The sequence below is a fragment of the Malurus melanocephalus genome, unplaced genomic scaffold (assembly GCF_030028575.1).
Source record: "Malurus melanocephalus ecotype Western Australia unplaced genomic scaffold, MMel_1.1 scaffold_881, whole genome shotgun sequence".
Lineage (NCBI taxonomy): Eukaryota > Metazoa > Chordata > Aves > Passeriformes > Maluridae > Malurus > Malurus melanocephalus.
In genome coordinates this window covers 98934-113397 of record NW_026624113.1, presented here as the reverse complement: position 1 = coordinate 113397, position 14464 = coordinate 98934, and the positions used below count along the sequence as shown (strand labels likewise).

At 49.1% G+C, this 14464-nt stretch overlaps 1 protein-coding gene across 1 annotated transcript in view; it reads right to left on the bottom strand.

Annotated features, from left to right (window-relative positions):
• LOC130585383 (rho GTPase-activating protein 39-like) overlaps positions 1–14464 on the bottom strand; it is a 58482-nt gene that overhangs the window by 13025 nt on the left and 30993 nt on the right. Inside the window, exons 3-4 of the mRNA XM_057385849.1 lie at positions 4842–6150; positions 526–1072 (exon numbers count right to left, since the gene is read on the bottom strand). Of these exons, the coding sequence (XP_057241832.1) occupies positions 526–1072; positions 4842–6150 (1856 nt within the window). The remainder of the gene's footprint in view (positions 1–525; positions 1073–4841; positions 6151–14464) is intronic.

The window sequence follows — 14464 nt, the reverse complement described above, 5'->3', positions numbered from 1 at the left end:
CACAGTATGCTATTGCAATTTAAAATTGGGGTAATAATTGAATATAAGCTAGGCTGGTCTCCAAACTCCTGAAAGACAGATAAATTGCATCTCTTCACACCAAAAGCTTGCATTCTTCAGGATACCCAACCATGGTAAGCCAAGGTCTGTTCCCAGTGTTTGCAATGGCTCCCTTAAAAAGTTAGATATTAACAATCCTTTTCTTTGGCCTGCTTCAAGGAACTTAGAAGCAAATTTTGTCATCAGAGAACCCAAAAAAGCTTTGTCTTTAGGTTGACATCAGCTCATTTCAGTGCTGATGGGTGAGGTGAACAGAGTCTGTGGCTTGCATTTCCTTGCCAGACACAAGCTTGGCAGCTTCATGGCACCAAGGGAAGGAACTCAAGCCAACACACTCTGCTCTCACTGACAGAGGCCACAGCACTGACTGGGGACTCCCTGTACTTTAAAACCCAGACAACCCTGACTATGTGTATAACCCACCAAGATGCTGCTGGGTACAGAGGAGGCGCATGAGGCACTTACTGTTTTCATCACTGTCAAGGTGGCGATAAATGTAACCTTCCAGGTAAGACTGAAATTTGGGTGAYGGGGAGAAAAAGGCCAGGCTGATGGCCATCAGTTCCCAGCCCCAGGCCAGGCTTCGGTAGCACATGTTATCTGTTGTCTGGCGGATCAGCTGGATGTAGAGCTCATCCCGTAAGCCCTGCATGCTCCAGCACTTGGTGACGGCCACCAGCGCCACGTGATTGCGGTCCATGCGAGTCTGACGATCTCCCATGTAGCTCTGCACCAGTTTGAACAGCTCACAAGCCTCTTTTTTGATGGTRCGATTGCTCGTGATGAGCATTGGTTTTTTGATGGAGCCGCCATTCCAGGACAGCATGTTGGAGATGGAGATCCTTCGGCGGAAGATGCCCTGCGTGTGCATGTTCAGGTTTTTGGAAGCCCAGTCTGCCATGCTGCTCTGGGAGATGGGCTTTCGTAGTGTGTTGTAAGGGAAATGGCATCCCACACAGGCACCGTGCTGGCTGCTGCCCTCCTGCTTGGGCTCCAGCTCTGTGCTATCAGGCTGCAAAGGAGAACAGTGTTAAAAGCAGCTTAYGTGACTCCTTCCCCAGCTAGGAAAATTACCCACAGTGAGACATGAAGCTACCAGCAATGGCACAGTGGTGAGTCTGGACAAACATGACTTGGTGTAGAATTGGTAGATGACATTTGTAGTTCAGCAAGAGCCTGGCACAGCCATACAGTAGTGCTGTCCCTAAAGGAAGTGCTGGGACATGCAGTGACAGGGCTGAGTGTCCCAGCTGTTACAGAGTYCATGCAGGAGCTGAGCTGACATCCAGAGCAGCAGCACAGCTCTGTGGCACCAAGYACACACCGAGGAGCCAAGTGACTCCCCACTACTCACCCTCAGTTTCTATGGAACTCCTGGAGCCCAGGAGGAGGGTGGGACAGCAGCAGGTAGCAGAGACTAGACAGCCACAGCAGTATGAACATTGTTTCCTTCTCACCCTTACCCACTGTGGTCCCTACAAACCCATACCTAGTTCCTACCTTCACTATTTTTCCAAATTCTAGCAAAAAAAAACCCCAACTCAACCAAGCAAAACCAAWGCAACCCTCAGGAGCTGCTGAGCTTTGGGCAGCCCACACCTGGACAACCTTTGCATTAGAGGTGTTCAAATTGTGTATCTCAATTTCACCATGACCTCCCTAATGGAAAGACCAATGAGAAATACAAACAGGACAGNGTGTATCTCAATTTCACCATGACCTCCCTAATGGAAAGACCAATGAGAAATACAAACAGGACAGAAGCTGAGAAGCACAGAGAACAGGCACAGCTATTTTGATGGTAAAGCTATCACTCATGTGGGATAGATTATATTTGAGCTGGTGAAGTGARGGAGACCTGTGTCAGTCAACTGCCATCCCTGGTGCTGCCAGATCTCACTGTACCCCACAAACCCCCCATGACCTCCTGCTGAACTGGCCCCAGTGCTCAGCAGCCATAGGGAAGGTACTGGCTGTGGCTACAGACTAGTGTGCTTCTGACCAGAATGCACAAACACCTCTATGACAAAGCTCCCTATTGTGTCTTCCTGTAGGAAAACCCCACATGGCAGACATAGCTTTCCCCAGATTAAATAAGAATTGTCCACTGATCACAGACACCAGCAGCAGTGACAGTCACCTTCCTTCCTCTCAGACTCTGTCYACAATTCTTACATGCAGCCCTTGCCATCCTTCTCTCCCAGCAACTGCTACAGGTAACTATGTAATAAAGCTTTAGTAGTACTGGTCCCAAGAAAATGGTGTGTAATGAGTGCTTGTGAGAAAAGCTTCTTTTGCCCATATGGAATTCTTGGTTTTGGATGGAAGTGGCAGCCTGGGATGTATATTGAACTCAAACACCCAACAAATTGTTTTAGGAAAAAGACCTTTTTGTAAGACTCGAAAGAGCAGGCAACAGCTAAAAAGCCCACATTTCATTCTGTGTTCTCCAAGAAGATCATCAGCAAGCAGGAAAAAGCCAAACAAGATAATCTTGAGCTTTTTGGTTTTGAAAGAAAGATAAAGAAAAAACACATGCTGTAAATTTTGGGTTTGGAATGGAAAAAGTATTTTCCTTCTTTGAAGATGACTTTTAACTTGTGTGCCACGCTCTATTCTGGTCCTGGTCTACAGTTAACCCCAAAATACACATTAGTTCTTAGAAGTTTAGAGCAAGTCAGTGTTTCCTTCTTAGTACACAGGAACTCCTGAATTCATGACACAGGTTTGTGCAGTCCAAGCCTTCCCTGTCTCACACCCCAGATGTTCCTACATGTGGATGATGGGATTAGCACATATCACATTCCACCTCTTATAGCCAGCCTGGGGTACAATAATTTCTCTTATTTTTCTACTTTATTCTTTTTATCCCYTGAGTTACTCCTCTACCTCCTCAACCCCTCTGAATTCACTCAACACACTGACWAGAAGTCCCTGCACTCTGTCTGACGCGTCCTTGGACTCTTTCAAACCACCCCCCCTGCACAGAGTTGGTTTTCCTCCTCTCACCCTACCTGCTCCTTCAGCATGTTCCTTCTGAGGAGTCCCCTCCAAATACTCTCTCAAGGTTCAGCAGGCTCCAGGTTCTCTCCTCTGCTCTCTCTGAGGTTTCTCTCTCACAGCTCATTCATACACCTCCCCAGCTGTTATCTTTGTGTGGACAGTACACAGCCACCTCTGCTCAGCCAGTTCCAGAACTTCTGCCCACCTTCCTCTGATACTGAATTTCCTTGTCTCCCGATTTTCCTCTCTATCATACAAGCCCAGCACAGAACATAATAACTGCTCACTCAAGCCACTCGATGCCATTTCCAGGTGAGGCAGTGATTTTGCTGACATATTCTCTGCAACCTCCTCCCCTCCTTACTTGGATTTTGAATATTTCCATGCTTTTTTTTTCATTTATTGACTTCTTTTGCCTTTACCACAACATCCATCTCCTTACATCTTCTGTTTCTCCATATTACCACACATGAATTATTTTTCTTCACTTTCAAGGCCATTCACAGCCTATCCTCAACCCTCAACATCTCTTGTGCATAATCAAGACATCAAGTTTCAGCTCTCCCTGTCAATGCAACAAGGTGTAACACAGCCAGAAGACCAGAGAGCAGTTTCCTACCATGTCTAAAGAGGCTGTGAAATGAAATTCATAATGTGTAAGTCATGTAAACTTGATGTGTCTCAGTGTGTGAAAAATAGGAAATGTGGGAACATTATATCAGTTCTCCAAAAGGTTCCAGATGAAAGCAAAGCATTTAACTGATCTAAAATGCAATAAAGAGAACACACAGAGATAAATCTGATTGAGAGGTGTCAGCCTGGCTTTCAAAGAAAAGTTACACCTTGCAGGTCTGTGGAACAATCTGGAATGGTCAAGGAGCTTTGCCAAGTTTCTTCATGAAAGACTGTACCAGCAAACAGAAGAAAAAAGAGAGAAAAAAAAAAGCCACTTTTCACTTTTCAGCATGGAAGATGGTTATCAGCTCCGCCTTATCAAATTGATGTAGAACTCTGGTTGTTCAGCAACAGCAAAATAACTGGAAGAGTGAGCAAAGAGAAAAAGGGCAAAAGCTTCAGCAGATGTAAAACAATCTACAAAGAACCTAAATCTGAACTAAAACCAGGAAGCAGGAGGTTTCTTCAAATACAAATAGGAGAAAAGATGGCAAACTGAATTCTGCACAAGTGCTGTTTTAGAGAAAAACTGTTCCCTTTGTGCAGGCACACTAATGGGCTTTAAAACAGGTATTTCCAACAAGATGGCAGACACATACTGGTTTTCTAAATGTTGCTATTTAATGTTCAGGAACTGGGAGGGAGAACAGCTTATGAAGAATCATTAGAAAAAGGAGAGAGWGAAAAAGAAGAATTGCTGTCATGTGGTCATGCAAATCCTGACACCTGTGTCCTGTACCCACCAACTCAGACCATTCCAGGGAAGARAGTGTATATGAGGGCAAGGCTTACCCACGTATACATGAGTGACAGTAAGCAAGAGGAAAGCACATTTACCCAGTAACAGTGGAGCTACCTGCAGTGCTGGGGGTTTGCTGGACACGAGGCACATCCCACAACTCTCCCTCCTCTCAAACCACTGGCCTGAAATAGGGTTTCCACCTGCAAAGCTGCAAAGCTTTGTGACCTGTTAGCAATTCTGCAGGAACAGATGTGTCTTGCCTGGAGCACACCCCTGGAACTAAATCCCCCCAGGAGCAGGCTTGGCATGAGAACAGTCTAGCAAAGGCACACAGTCTAACATGATATGGATGGGGAGGTACCTGTGAAGAGCGGCGCGCAGCACCCGATGAAGCCAAGCTTGTCTGTCTGGTCACATTCTTTTCTAAAGAATCTATTTTCTCAAACGTTCTCTTCTGCCTTACTGTGTCCTGTGGAGCAGTCACATCGCTGGGAAAGCCTTCCCTGATCTCCAGATCCTGTCTGTACAAAGACCTGTTGCTGGCTGAGACATCATCCCTGGAGCTCCGGCTGATGCATTTTTTCAAGTGGTCAGACTGAAACCTGACCTTGCTGTTSTCTGCCAGGACACTGCTCTCCAGGCTCTCAGCATCCAGGCTGACTCTGCTTCCCCTGCAAGCTGCTGACCTGCCCACCACAGCACGCATCTCAGCAATCACTTTATCATTCAGAGCTGTGAGCTCACTGCTGCTRCCTACAGAGCCAGGTCTTGCTTGACCTGTTCCTTGCCTCCTTCCTTTCCTTCTTCTCAAGCTTGGAGAAGGGCCAGTTGAATAACCAGAATCCTGATGGCTTATACTGGTTGGGTACTCCTGAATCTGCAGGCTGTTTTGACGACTGTGGTGGAGTTCCATGTTCTTGAGAACATTGGCTTCCAAGATCCTCCAAGACTGCTTGAAGCTGTCCTTTGAAGCAAGCTGACCAGGCAGTTTAGTGGAGTCATCAGTTGTTGCAGSAGAAGAGTGGGAGAATTTAGCAGATTGGTCAACACTGACCATATGTTTTATGTACTCTCTGCCAGCAGGGCTGTATTCAGTGGAAGAGGGATTTCTTGCATGCTTCTTTGCAGCTTGTTGTTGTTGCATACTAGGATGCTGCAATAATTTGGTTGGTTGCAGCTGCTTTTTTAAGCTATTGCTTGGTGACCTTGGTGGAGACATCCCATTCACACCAATACTTTCAGTGTCCATATCTACTGGTGGCTCATCATAAATTGGTGACTCTAAAGATGGCTCATCGTAAATAGGTGCAGGAGAGGCGTACTTGGGGGATGTAGGCTCAGGGGTTCCTGTCTGGCTCCTTGGAGGTGTCTGAGAAGCAGGACCATTCATCAGCACCAGGCAAAACCCACCACTCTCGGTCTTTTTGATCTGCATAGACTGCTTTGTTTCTCCAGAAGGCATTTGCTTTGTGGCTCCAGAGCTCTGGGACATGGATTGAGGCTGAGCATATATGGATAGTTTGGGAAGAGATTTTGGGCTGTTGGGCTCTGGAGCACCCTGCAAATGAAGCGAACTACTGGAAAAGCTCTGAATCTGCCTCAAACTGTTCACTTTGACCAACATGGCTGCTTTTGTGCCTGGCAGAGGCTGCCAGTGGGTAGGAGTCTCCCTAAAAGAAGAAAGATACAAATACATGCAATTATTTAAGAATTGTAATAACTGAAGTACCTCATATGTCTACCCAAATAACAGATTGTTAGTCTCCAAGGGTGTGAAGATTCCCCAACAGTTATACCAGCATGTTATTTTGTCCTGRAGATCCCCCTTGCTGAAACGTTGGTACACGTTTGCTACATTGTTACCCTAGAAAAAATGTTGTTACAMAAATAATGAATTCATAAATCACAAAGAGCTGAACAATGAGATTAAATGAGTTCATAAGACTATAATCTGTCTGGTATCAGCAGCACTGAGATAGGACATGACCTGTGCTTCTCAAGGCATAGCAGATAGCATGGCACTCAGAAGAATTAGTTGAAGACAAGCAACTATTCTGGAACACCCAAGCATTAAAACAGAAAATAATCCCAAGTATCTGCTTTCAGATACTTGGGATTATTTTCATATCCAACTATGCTAACAGTCCTTCCAGACAAGGCTATTTTTTTTAAATTTAAGTTTCTAAATGTGTGTTTATTTTGTAGAAAAACCTATGAGGTCTATGGGAGGTGTATGGGGGTGCCATCCTCAGCTCACAGCTTAGGTTCCCACACAACCTGCCAAGCCTCCACMCAACCTTGTCCAGATGCACTTGGATCTGGTTCCCTTGGCCACACTGACTGTCCCTGCTCAGCTCTCTCAGCTGTGAAACCCTGCTCTGCTGGGAGGATCCTCTGACCCATGGCAGTGCTCGGGATCCACCACAACCCAACGTGCCCACTGCAACACCCCAGTTCCCAGRGTACATCCTACAGTGTAACAACAACAACCTGCTGTCAGGCCATGTTTGTGAGCTCTGAGGAAAAGGTAATGGAAAGGATATTAAACCAGCTGAGCTTCTAGGTTTTCTAAGGGATCACAGTCCCCAGGAATCTGACCCTATATTGTGCCCTTCTTCCATGTACCTGCTGCCAGCCATCATCGGGTAAGACCTGAGGCGTACTGCATGTGCACTATGAGAGACAGATGTTCCCCTAATACCTCCACAGTGATTTTGCTCTGTTTGCACCTTGACCTTGCTCCCCATTYCACACTGCTGATCTGTCCTCTATGGCCTCTGTGCTGGCAGACACACCCACCTCTGCCCCTTGGACAGAGCTGCCTCCAACCCATGTTAGGCCCTCTTGTGCCTTCCCTGACAAACCCCAAGATATCTTGACACTCAAACCCTCTTGCCCTCTGCTCCTGCTCTCCACAGCCCTTTCACCGGGCCATGTCCCAGCCTCCTCCTTCAGCATGGCTTCCCTGGGGTGCTGTGCCTAYCCTTCCCCCATGGTTATCTTGCCTGTGCATCTGCACACCCCCTGCTCTCCCCACACCACCGTGGGTGTCCTATTTCACCTGGTCCACTCCAGTCTCCTTCCCTACATCCTCTGTCCCACACCTAATGTYCCACATCAATTCCCAATCACTGCCCTCCTAAGGCAGTGGCATGCTCTTTCCCCATCCACCAYTTACCACAAAAGACTTTCCCCATCCACCACATTTTTGGCAAAACATGCTCTCTGTTGGCAATGTGTCACTGTGAATTCCACCTCAACACAACAGCACTGGGAGTGGTGCAGGTGAGACTGGCACAGCCCTGCCATGGGCACAGTGCCTGACCCCTGCCCAGGGTCCAAAGGCCTCACAAGCCTTTGATGGCACTTCCTGCACCTCCACCTTTGCAGGGCTGGCGCCTTTCCCACAACAGCGTCCATGTACCTCTCTTGTGCAATTACCCAGGTGTGACCAGAGAAGGCTGAGAAAGGGCTGTGATCCTATGCTTTGCACCTTGGGGGCCCCTCTTGCTCTGTGACCTCCTAAGTACTTCCCACTGAGGCACGAAGGGTTTTATTTTAAGACAGTTCCTGACACTACTTCAGGATGGTGATGCCACCACCATGAAGAAGGTCTGTCTCCCAGCCTCCACCATCCTGTTCACAGCGGTGCAGCCTAGTGTTGACCTGAGCCCTAAACCAAGAGCAGCTTGGGAAACACCAGTGGRTTTGGGACTGGCCAAATCCATCTGCCCAAGTCACCATCAAGCACAGCCCCTGGTCTCCCACTCCTGTTTAGCCTTCAGTGGCTTGTCCTCTACACGCTTCTTCCTGGGGCGTGATGCCTGGTGCAGGGGCTGAGCACCAAAGGTGCCAAGTGAGGACAYGCACAGGAAACCACCGGCAGTAATGGCAGGATGAGCATTCGTGAGGACACCCAGTCCCACAATCCACCAGGCATCCCTCCCTGGAGAACACAGGGCCTGCTACTCGTATCAGTGGGTCTCTCCTGTGCATGGCTGTCCTGGTTTTGCTCAGTCCAGTTTCTTGGTGGTGGGGGTATAGGACCAAGAAACCACAAAGATGGCTCCTGCGAGAAAGTTCTAGAAGCTTTCTCCTTCTTCTCCAGCAAAAAGGGCATGAGCCCTACCCATGTGTTTTAGAGTCAATCCACTATGGCTCTGAGGTTGATGGACAGGCTGCCCATCAGGCCTGGGCCAATTGCACAGGTTGGTTACACCTCTGTGATAACGTATGATCTTGTACTTGAGAAGAATTCAAAACAAGATAGAGTGTGGACGCCATTAGTCTTAGGTTGTTAGTATCATCTCCTGCACTGGGGGAGGACAGAGGAGGAGGGTGAGGAGATGTGAGAAAAAAATGGAGACACAAAGTCAAAGAGAGTCAAAGGAGAAGACAGGTGCTATTGCTGTGGTGCTCGAACATGAAGAAAACAAGCTGTTCTCGAAAGGACTATTTCTTCAATGGGAGACCTGTGTAGAAAAGAGAGGCCCTGCACCCGAGATAAAAAACCTGGCCTTGGAGGACTGGACTGATTGTAAGCCAAAAAGAGGAAAGAGGTGGCCCCCCTGCCTCTGGAGTGAGTTGATGCTTAGAAGAAACTGTGTTCTGCCAGGAGATTTGAGAGTGGCCTTGCCTTCAGACTGAAGCAGTCAGCCTTGGAGGACTGTCTCCCTTTTTCCCATGAGGTAAAGAAAAAGAATCCCTTTCCATCAGCAGTTATACACTGACTGTTCTTGGGCAAAGAATCTCCACAGCTTGGAGCTGTAAGAACTCTTCTCCTATGGTGCTGGATGGCAACGGTTTAGAAATAGATTGGCCATAAAACTCTCATCCCCTGCCCCCTTTGCACGCAGGAAGCCAATGGAGGGGTAGGGTGGGGGGATCAACTGGGAGAGAAACAGGTTCACAGAGAGAATAAGAGGTGTCTTAAAATGTCCGGATTTTTTTCCTTCCTTGTAAATTTTTTCCCCCTCTGTCTTTGTTTCCTCCCCCACCCCTGGTGCAGTAGTACTCTTAGCAGTTTTTAGTAATAAATCTATTTTGCAACTTAAGTCTTCCAGCCTGTTGACCCACATCTTTTGGAGCATATAAATCTTTCTGTCAATATGTTATTTTATCTAAAAAGCCATAAATTTTGGTGTTAATTGGGCTTTTGCTCTCCCCTCAGCCTCTTCAGGGGGTGGGGGAGGGGAACCATCGTGGGTGTTTTGGCATTCAGCCAGGATCTAAACCAATGACAAAAGCCAAGCCCCAGTCTCAATCCCAAGCACTGCTGAAGACCTGGCTGTTCCTCCAAGAATGCCTGGATTAACAGCAAGAACCAAAACAACATGCACTTGGTAGGCTCATTTCATGGCACAGGAGACTGGCAAAGATGAAGCAGGACAGCGCTATCCACAGACTCCTGGCTCAGCAGGCAGGCTACAAATGTGTGACTGGGAAAGATTTTAGCTCAACCCTACAGCCAGAGCATCATGGCATCTGGCCCAGCACTATCCAGTGGTTGGGTTGCAGGGTAGCAGAGCCATAGCCCTGGGTTGCAGATGTGTCCCCCTGCCTCACAAGATCCCCAGCTGTGGCAGGGCTGGAAAATAACCCTCTGCTCTGTGGAAAGGCACTGGACCCCCATGTCCCACAAGCCACCTCCTGAGGTTGCTCCTCTCCCTGATTCACAGCATTGCAGGCCCAGACAGCTCTGCACAGCTGAACCATCCACTTGGCCAAGGCTTGGCAGAGGCCACTCAGCCAGGGACAGCATGGCCAGACTTGTGCCCCTGTGCATGCTCTCCTACTGTCTGGCATTGGAAGATTAAAGCCCCAGGGATCCAGAGCAGCAGGAATTCGGCCTCAAGTTCTGCCACTTCCTCACATTTCCGCACCACAGGGAGGAGACCCTCCTTCCCTGACCACAGCAGGCAGGTACTGGCACCACCTCCTGCCCCATCTGTCCCAGTTCACACCCACTCAGCAGCACTGGGCACATCCCAATTGGTCCCTGCTCAGCTGCAGACCTGGGCATCTGCAGAGCACCACCAGCCTGCCCATGAGACATGGGTTCCTGCTCCAGCATGGCATTATAACTTTAGGGCCCTGGGGGTCCTCAACCGGCAACAAACTCTGCCCCTGCAGCTTTGAGAAAGAGCAAAGCCCAGATTTTAGTCTTCAGATGAGTGACGAGGGATTTGATCTGAAAAAGAAAAGTGGATGCTGTGCTCATGGCCTCCTGCAAAGGCAAGCTGCCTAGCTGTGAGCCCCTGGAGGGCACAAGGCACTCCAAAGCTCCTCACACTGCCCTGAGYCCCGTCACCAGGGTGTGAGGAGCCATCCCTTGCCCTGGGCCTGTGCAGGACAGAAGTCGTGCTGGCCCTCTGGCAGCCTTGGCCACAAGGGTGGGACACGAGGGGGAGCAGCAGGAGCCCTGCATGGCACAGGGCTCTCTCTCTGCACCTGCCCTGAGCCCAGCCAGCAGGACAGAGAGACGAGCTGGACAAACAGCCCCAGCAAGGCAATGAACAAGTGGTTCTGCCACAAGCAGCAAGCCTCACTGCAGCAGGATTTTGGCACTTAAGAGTCSATACCYGCAACATGCTCTCTCCYTCAGGCCTAGGTCAAAGTGCACATKGGGASCCAGGCTGCCCTGGACACTGCAAACCTCTGGAGTCAGCAGAGCCCAACACCAAGGATGCCCACTGGCACTGSTTCTTTTTGAGGAAAAGCACAAACACCACTGTGGGGATTGCCACAGCTGTGCTGCCACAGACACCGGTAAGAGACAAAGCATCCAGGGGCTGTGCAGGGGCCAGAGGAAACCAGGAAGCTGTGCCACTCCCATGTCACCAAGTGCCACCATGCTCCCCTACCCAGGAACGTGATGAAGAAGGAAAACTTCTAAATGTGTGCTGTACCGCATCACACCCCTCAGTCTCCTCTTGGACACATTGTACTATTTCCAGCCTCTCTGACTGCCAGAGGTGACAGAAGAGAAGCACCATCACAGAAAAGGCAAAGTTCTCTTAAAAGGACCAACCACAACTGATATCTTGGGGCTGTGTCTGGATACTGCTTCTTTCAACTCCATCCCCAGGCTGCTGGGAAGACCAGACAGAGGAGAAAACGGATTTCCTGACTTCCTACCATGGAGAAAGACTCAATCTTGTCCTTCTGAATGGTGAAAGCCCTGACAAAAAACAAAGCCAATGGTGGAGAACTGTCACAATGAAGCCTCTCAGCTGAGCTCTTCAGGCACAAGCAGCAGAGTGATGATGAATCCCCTGGCACTGTTCCTATGAGCAATGCTTTCAAGCAGCTCCAATATAAAGGTCTCAACTCCTGCACTGGCTTCCCCAGCCTGCACCCGGCTCCAGCAGGYCAAGCCTATCCAGCAGCTCTTCTCAGGCTCCAGATCTCTGTYGTTTGTTTTTCTCCCTCCCAGAAGCCTGGAGAAAAGGCCCTGAACCTCAGCTCTGCCCTTTCTAGAAGTTGTTTTCCTGGTGCTGTGACAAAGGTGAGGGAAMAGGAATGTCAGTATTCCAGCAGCACTGCTACTCTGTCCCCAGTGCCCACACTGGAGGCACGGATACAATCTGCCAAAACAATAAACTCTGCAGATGTGCAAAGAATTTTGTGTTTGTATATCCTACCCCAAGGCCAACTGCACAAGAAGGAAACAAACTTGCATTAGGGATTCTGATGATCTTTCTTGCCTGATTATGAAAACTTAATAGTGGCATTACTTATGCTGTGCCTTAAGAGACATGAGCCCATGATGAGATAAACCAGACTTGGAAGGGGCAGAAGTATTCTTAGAGCCACCTTCTCATCACACATTCCCTCTCACTCCTSTTCCAGCATGTATTCCTGGCCCTGTAACACCAAGCTCCTGCTCCTTCCCAGTCGAGGATGCTGAGCTGTGGGAAAGGTGGGTGAGGAGCGGATAGGCAGCACAACCTGCTGCCCATGCAGAAAGGACCCTCACCTTCCTCTTCTRGGGGACAGGGAAGGTGGCTTTCTCTGTGGAGGATTTGCAGGATACTGCAAAGACAACCTTGGAAACAGCACTCTGAAAATCCCAGTGCTGACCCTGGGAGAAACAGGGGAAGACAAGGAAAGGGGCTGATCCGCATGGACAGGAGGGGTGGCGACAGCAGATCCCACTCACAGTCCTGACCTGAAGTGCACTGAAATGCTGCAGRGCAGTACACAGGCTCCACTCCCAGAAACACTGCCTTCTTCAGGCCTTGGCCCTCTCCATTACCTTGGAGTTTCASCATAGCTCAGCATGGGCTGCAGTGGCTCAGAGGACACTTCCAAAACGCTGCATTCAGCCCCAGGCTGGTCTCACAGTCCCCAAGGGAACATGGCCATGCTTTGCARAGCTTTCCAGTGTGTGAAAGGATAATTTGGCCATCATTTTAGGAAGAGCGTCTATCTTGCTTCCTAATAGGATTACAAGAGCTCAGGAAGGGTCTGGAGCTGTGAGGCAAGTGCTGTTTGCTGTCCTTGTCCGGTAAGGGAGAAGCAGAGCCAGTGCAGGGCTGGGCAGCCCCAGGAAACACAGCTGAAAACCAACATGGGAACAAGAGCATGGGCAGCAGCAGAGCTTCCCCAGGAGGCTCCAAAGATGGTCAGTGGCAGCAGTGTCTTACCCCCCTGCAAGAAGCTGCCATTTCCCTGGGGGGTGACCCTCCCCTGCGCTGCCTGGGAGGCCAAAGGTCAATGGATAGAGAAGGCTGCTCCAAACCACCACGAGAGATGGAAGAGCAGCAGCAAATAGTGGGGTAGTGATGGAGGTGTGGCATGGGCATGGAGACGGAGGGAACAGGCAGCAAAGTTTGGGGASCTCCTCTGYTCTTCTGGAAGCTGAGGAGGGTTTRGCAGCACTGAGAYGTGGCAGGGGACACAACAAATTCAGCAGTGCTGATACAAGCACAAGAGAGAAAAGGTGGTAAAAACCAGTTCACTAAAAGGAAAAAACATCAACCACAAAGCATAACTGAAAAAAAGGATGAAATCACTTCCCCCAGATCTTTGTGGCATGTGCTTTGCAGGAGGCCCCCTTGGGGACTACACTGGTCTCTGCTGGCCTCTCCATCTATCACAAGATGACAAACATGAAGGGAAGAAATTTTTTGCATTGGCATTAAGGGACAAAAGCGAAAACATCTTGGGCACAGGTAGCTATGAAGATGTCAACTGCTACCAACAGCACTCAGTGTGTTCACCCTCTGTTTATGCAGCTGCATCCCCCCTGAGCAGAGGAGGACATGCTGCAGATTGTCTTTGGAGAACAATGCAGACAACAGAGATGAAAAGTTCAGCGTGCTTATACTGTGACCTCCCAGCAATGGCATTAGATCCCACATGAGATCATTTACTTCTGGCTCAGCTCTTTGCTCCTCATTTTATGAGGCAGCAAAAGGTGAGAAATATCTCCTTGGKTGTCAGACTCAGGTAGAGAAATCAAACTCTGCACCAGAACCAGATACACAACCCTTGCTCACACAAGAGAGGACACATGACAGATGTGCAAGGAAACAGTGCTCAATCTCCAGCTTCCAAGAAAGCACATTYCACAGACAAATACTGTCAGCTTACCAGTATGAGCCTTGCAATCTGAAAGAGCCTTACATATCCAAGCAGCCTATTAGCTCCCAAGTCTTTCTCAGCACTTGCCCTTCAGAGTTCATTGCAGGCTCAAGGCACCCCAAGATTGCTGCAGAAACCTAAGCTAGGGATGGAGAAAGGGAGGACTCTTTCCCACTTTCCTTCCTTGTAGAATTAGCAGTGATGATGATGCTAAGGYTGGCAAGGAAAGGTATAGCAAACCCCTGCCCACATTGCATCATGCCCTTTCCTTSTGTAGGAGGGGACCTGTGTGCAGTCTTCCCTATCGAGAGGGCTGGAGAACTGAGGGATGCATCAACATTGGTATCACTCTTCCCTCGAGGCACAGCAACTCTCCGTACTAAGGCAGAGGAGGCC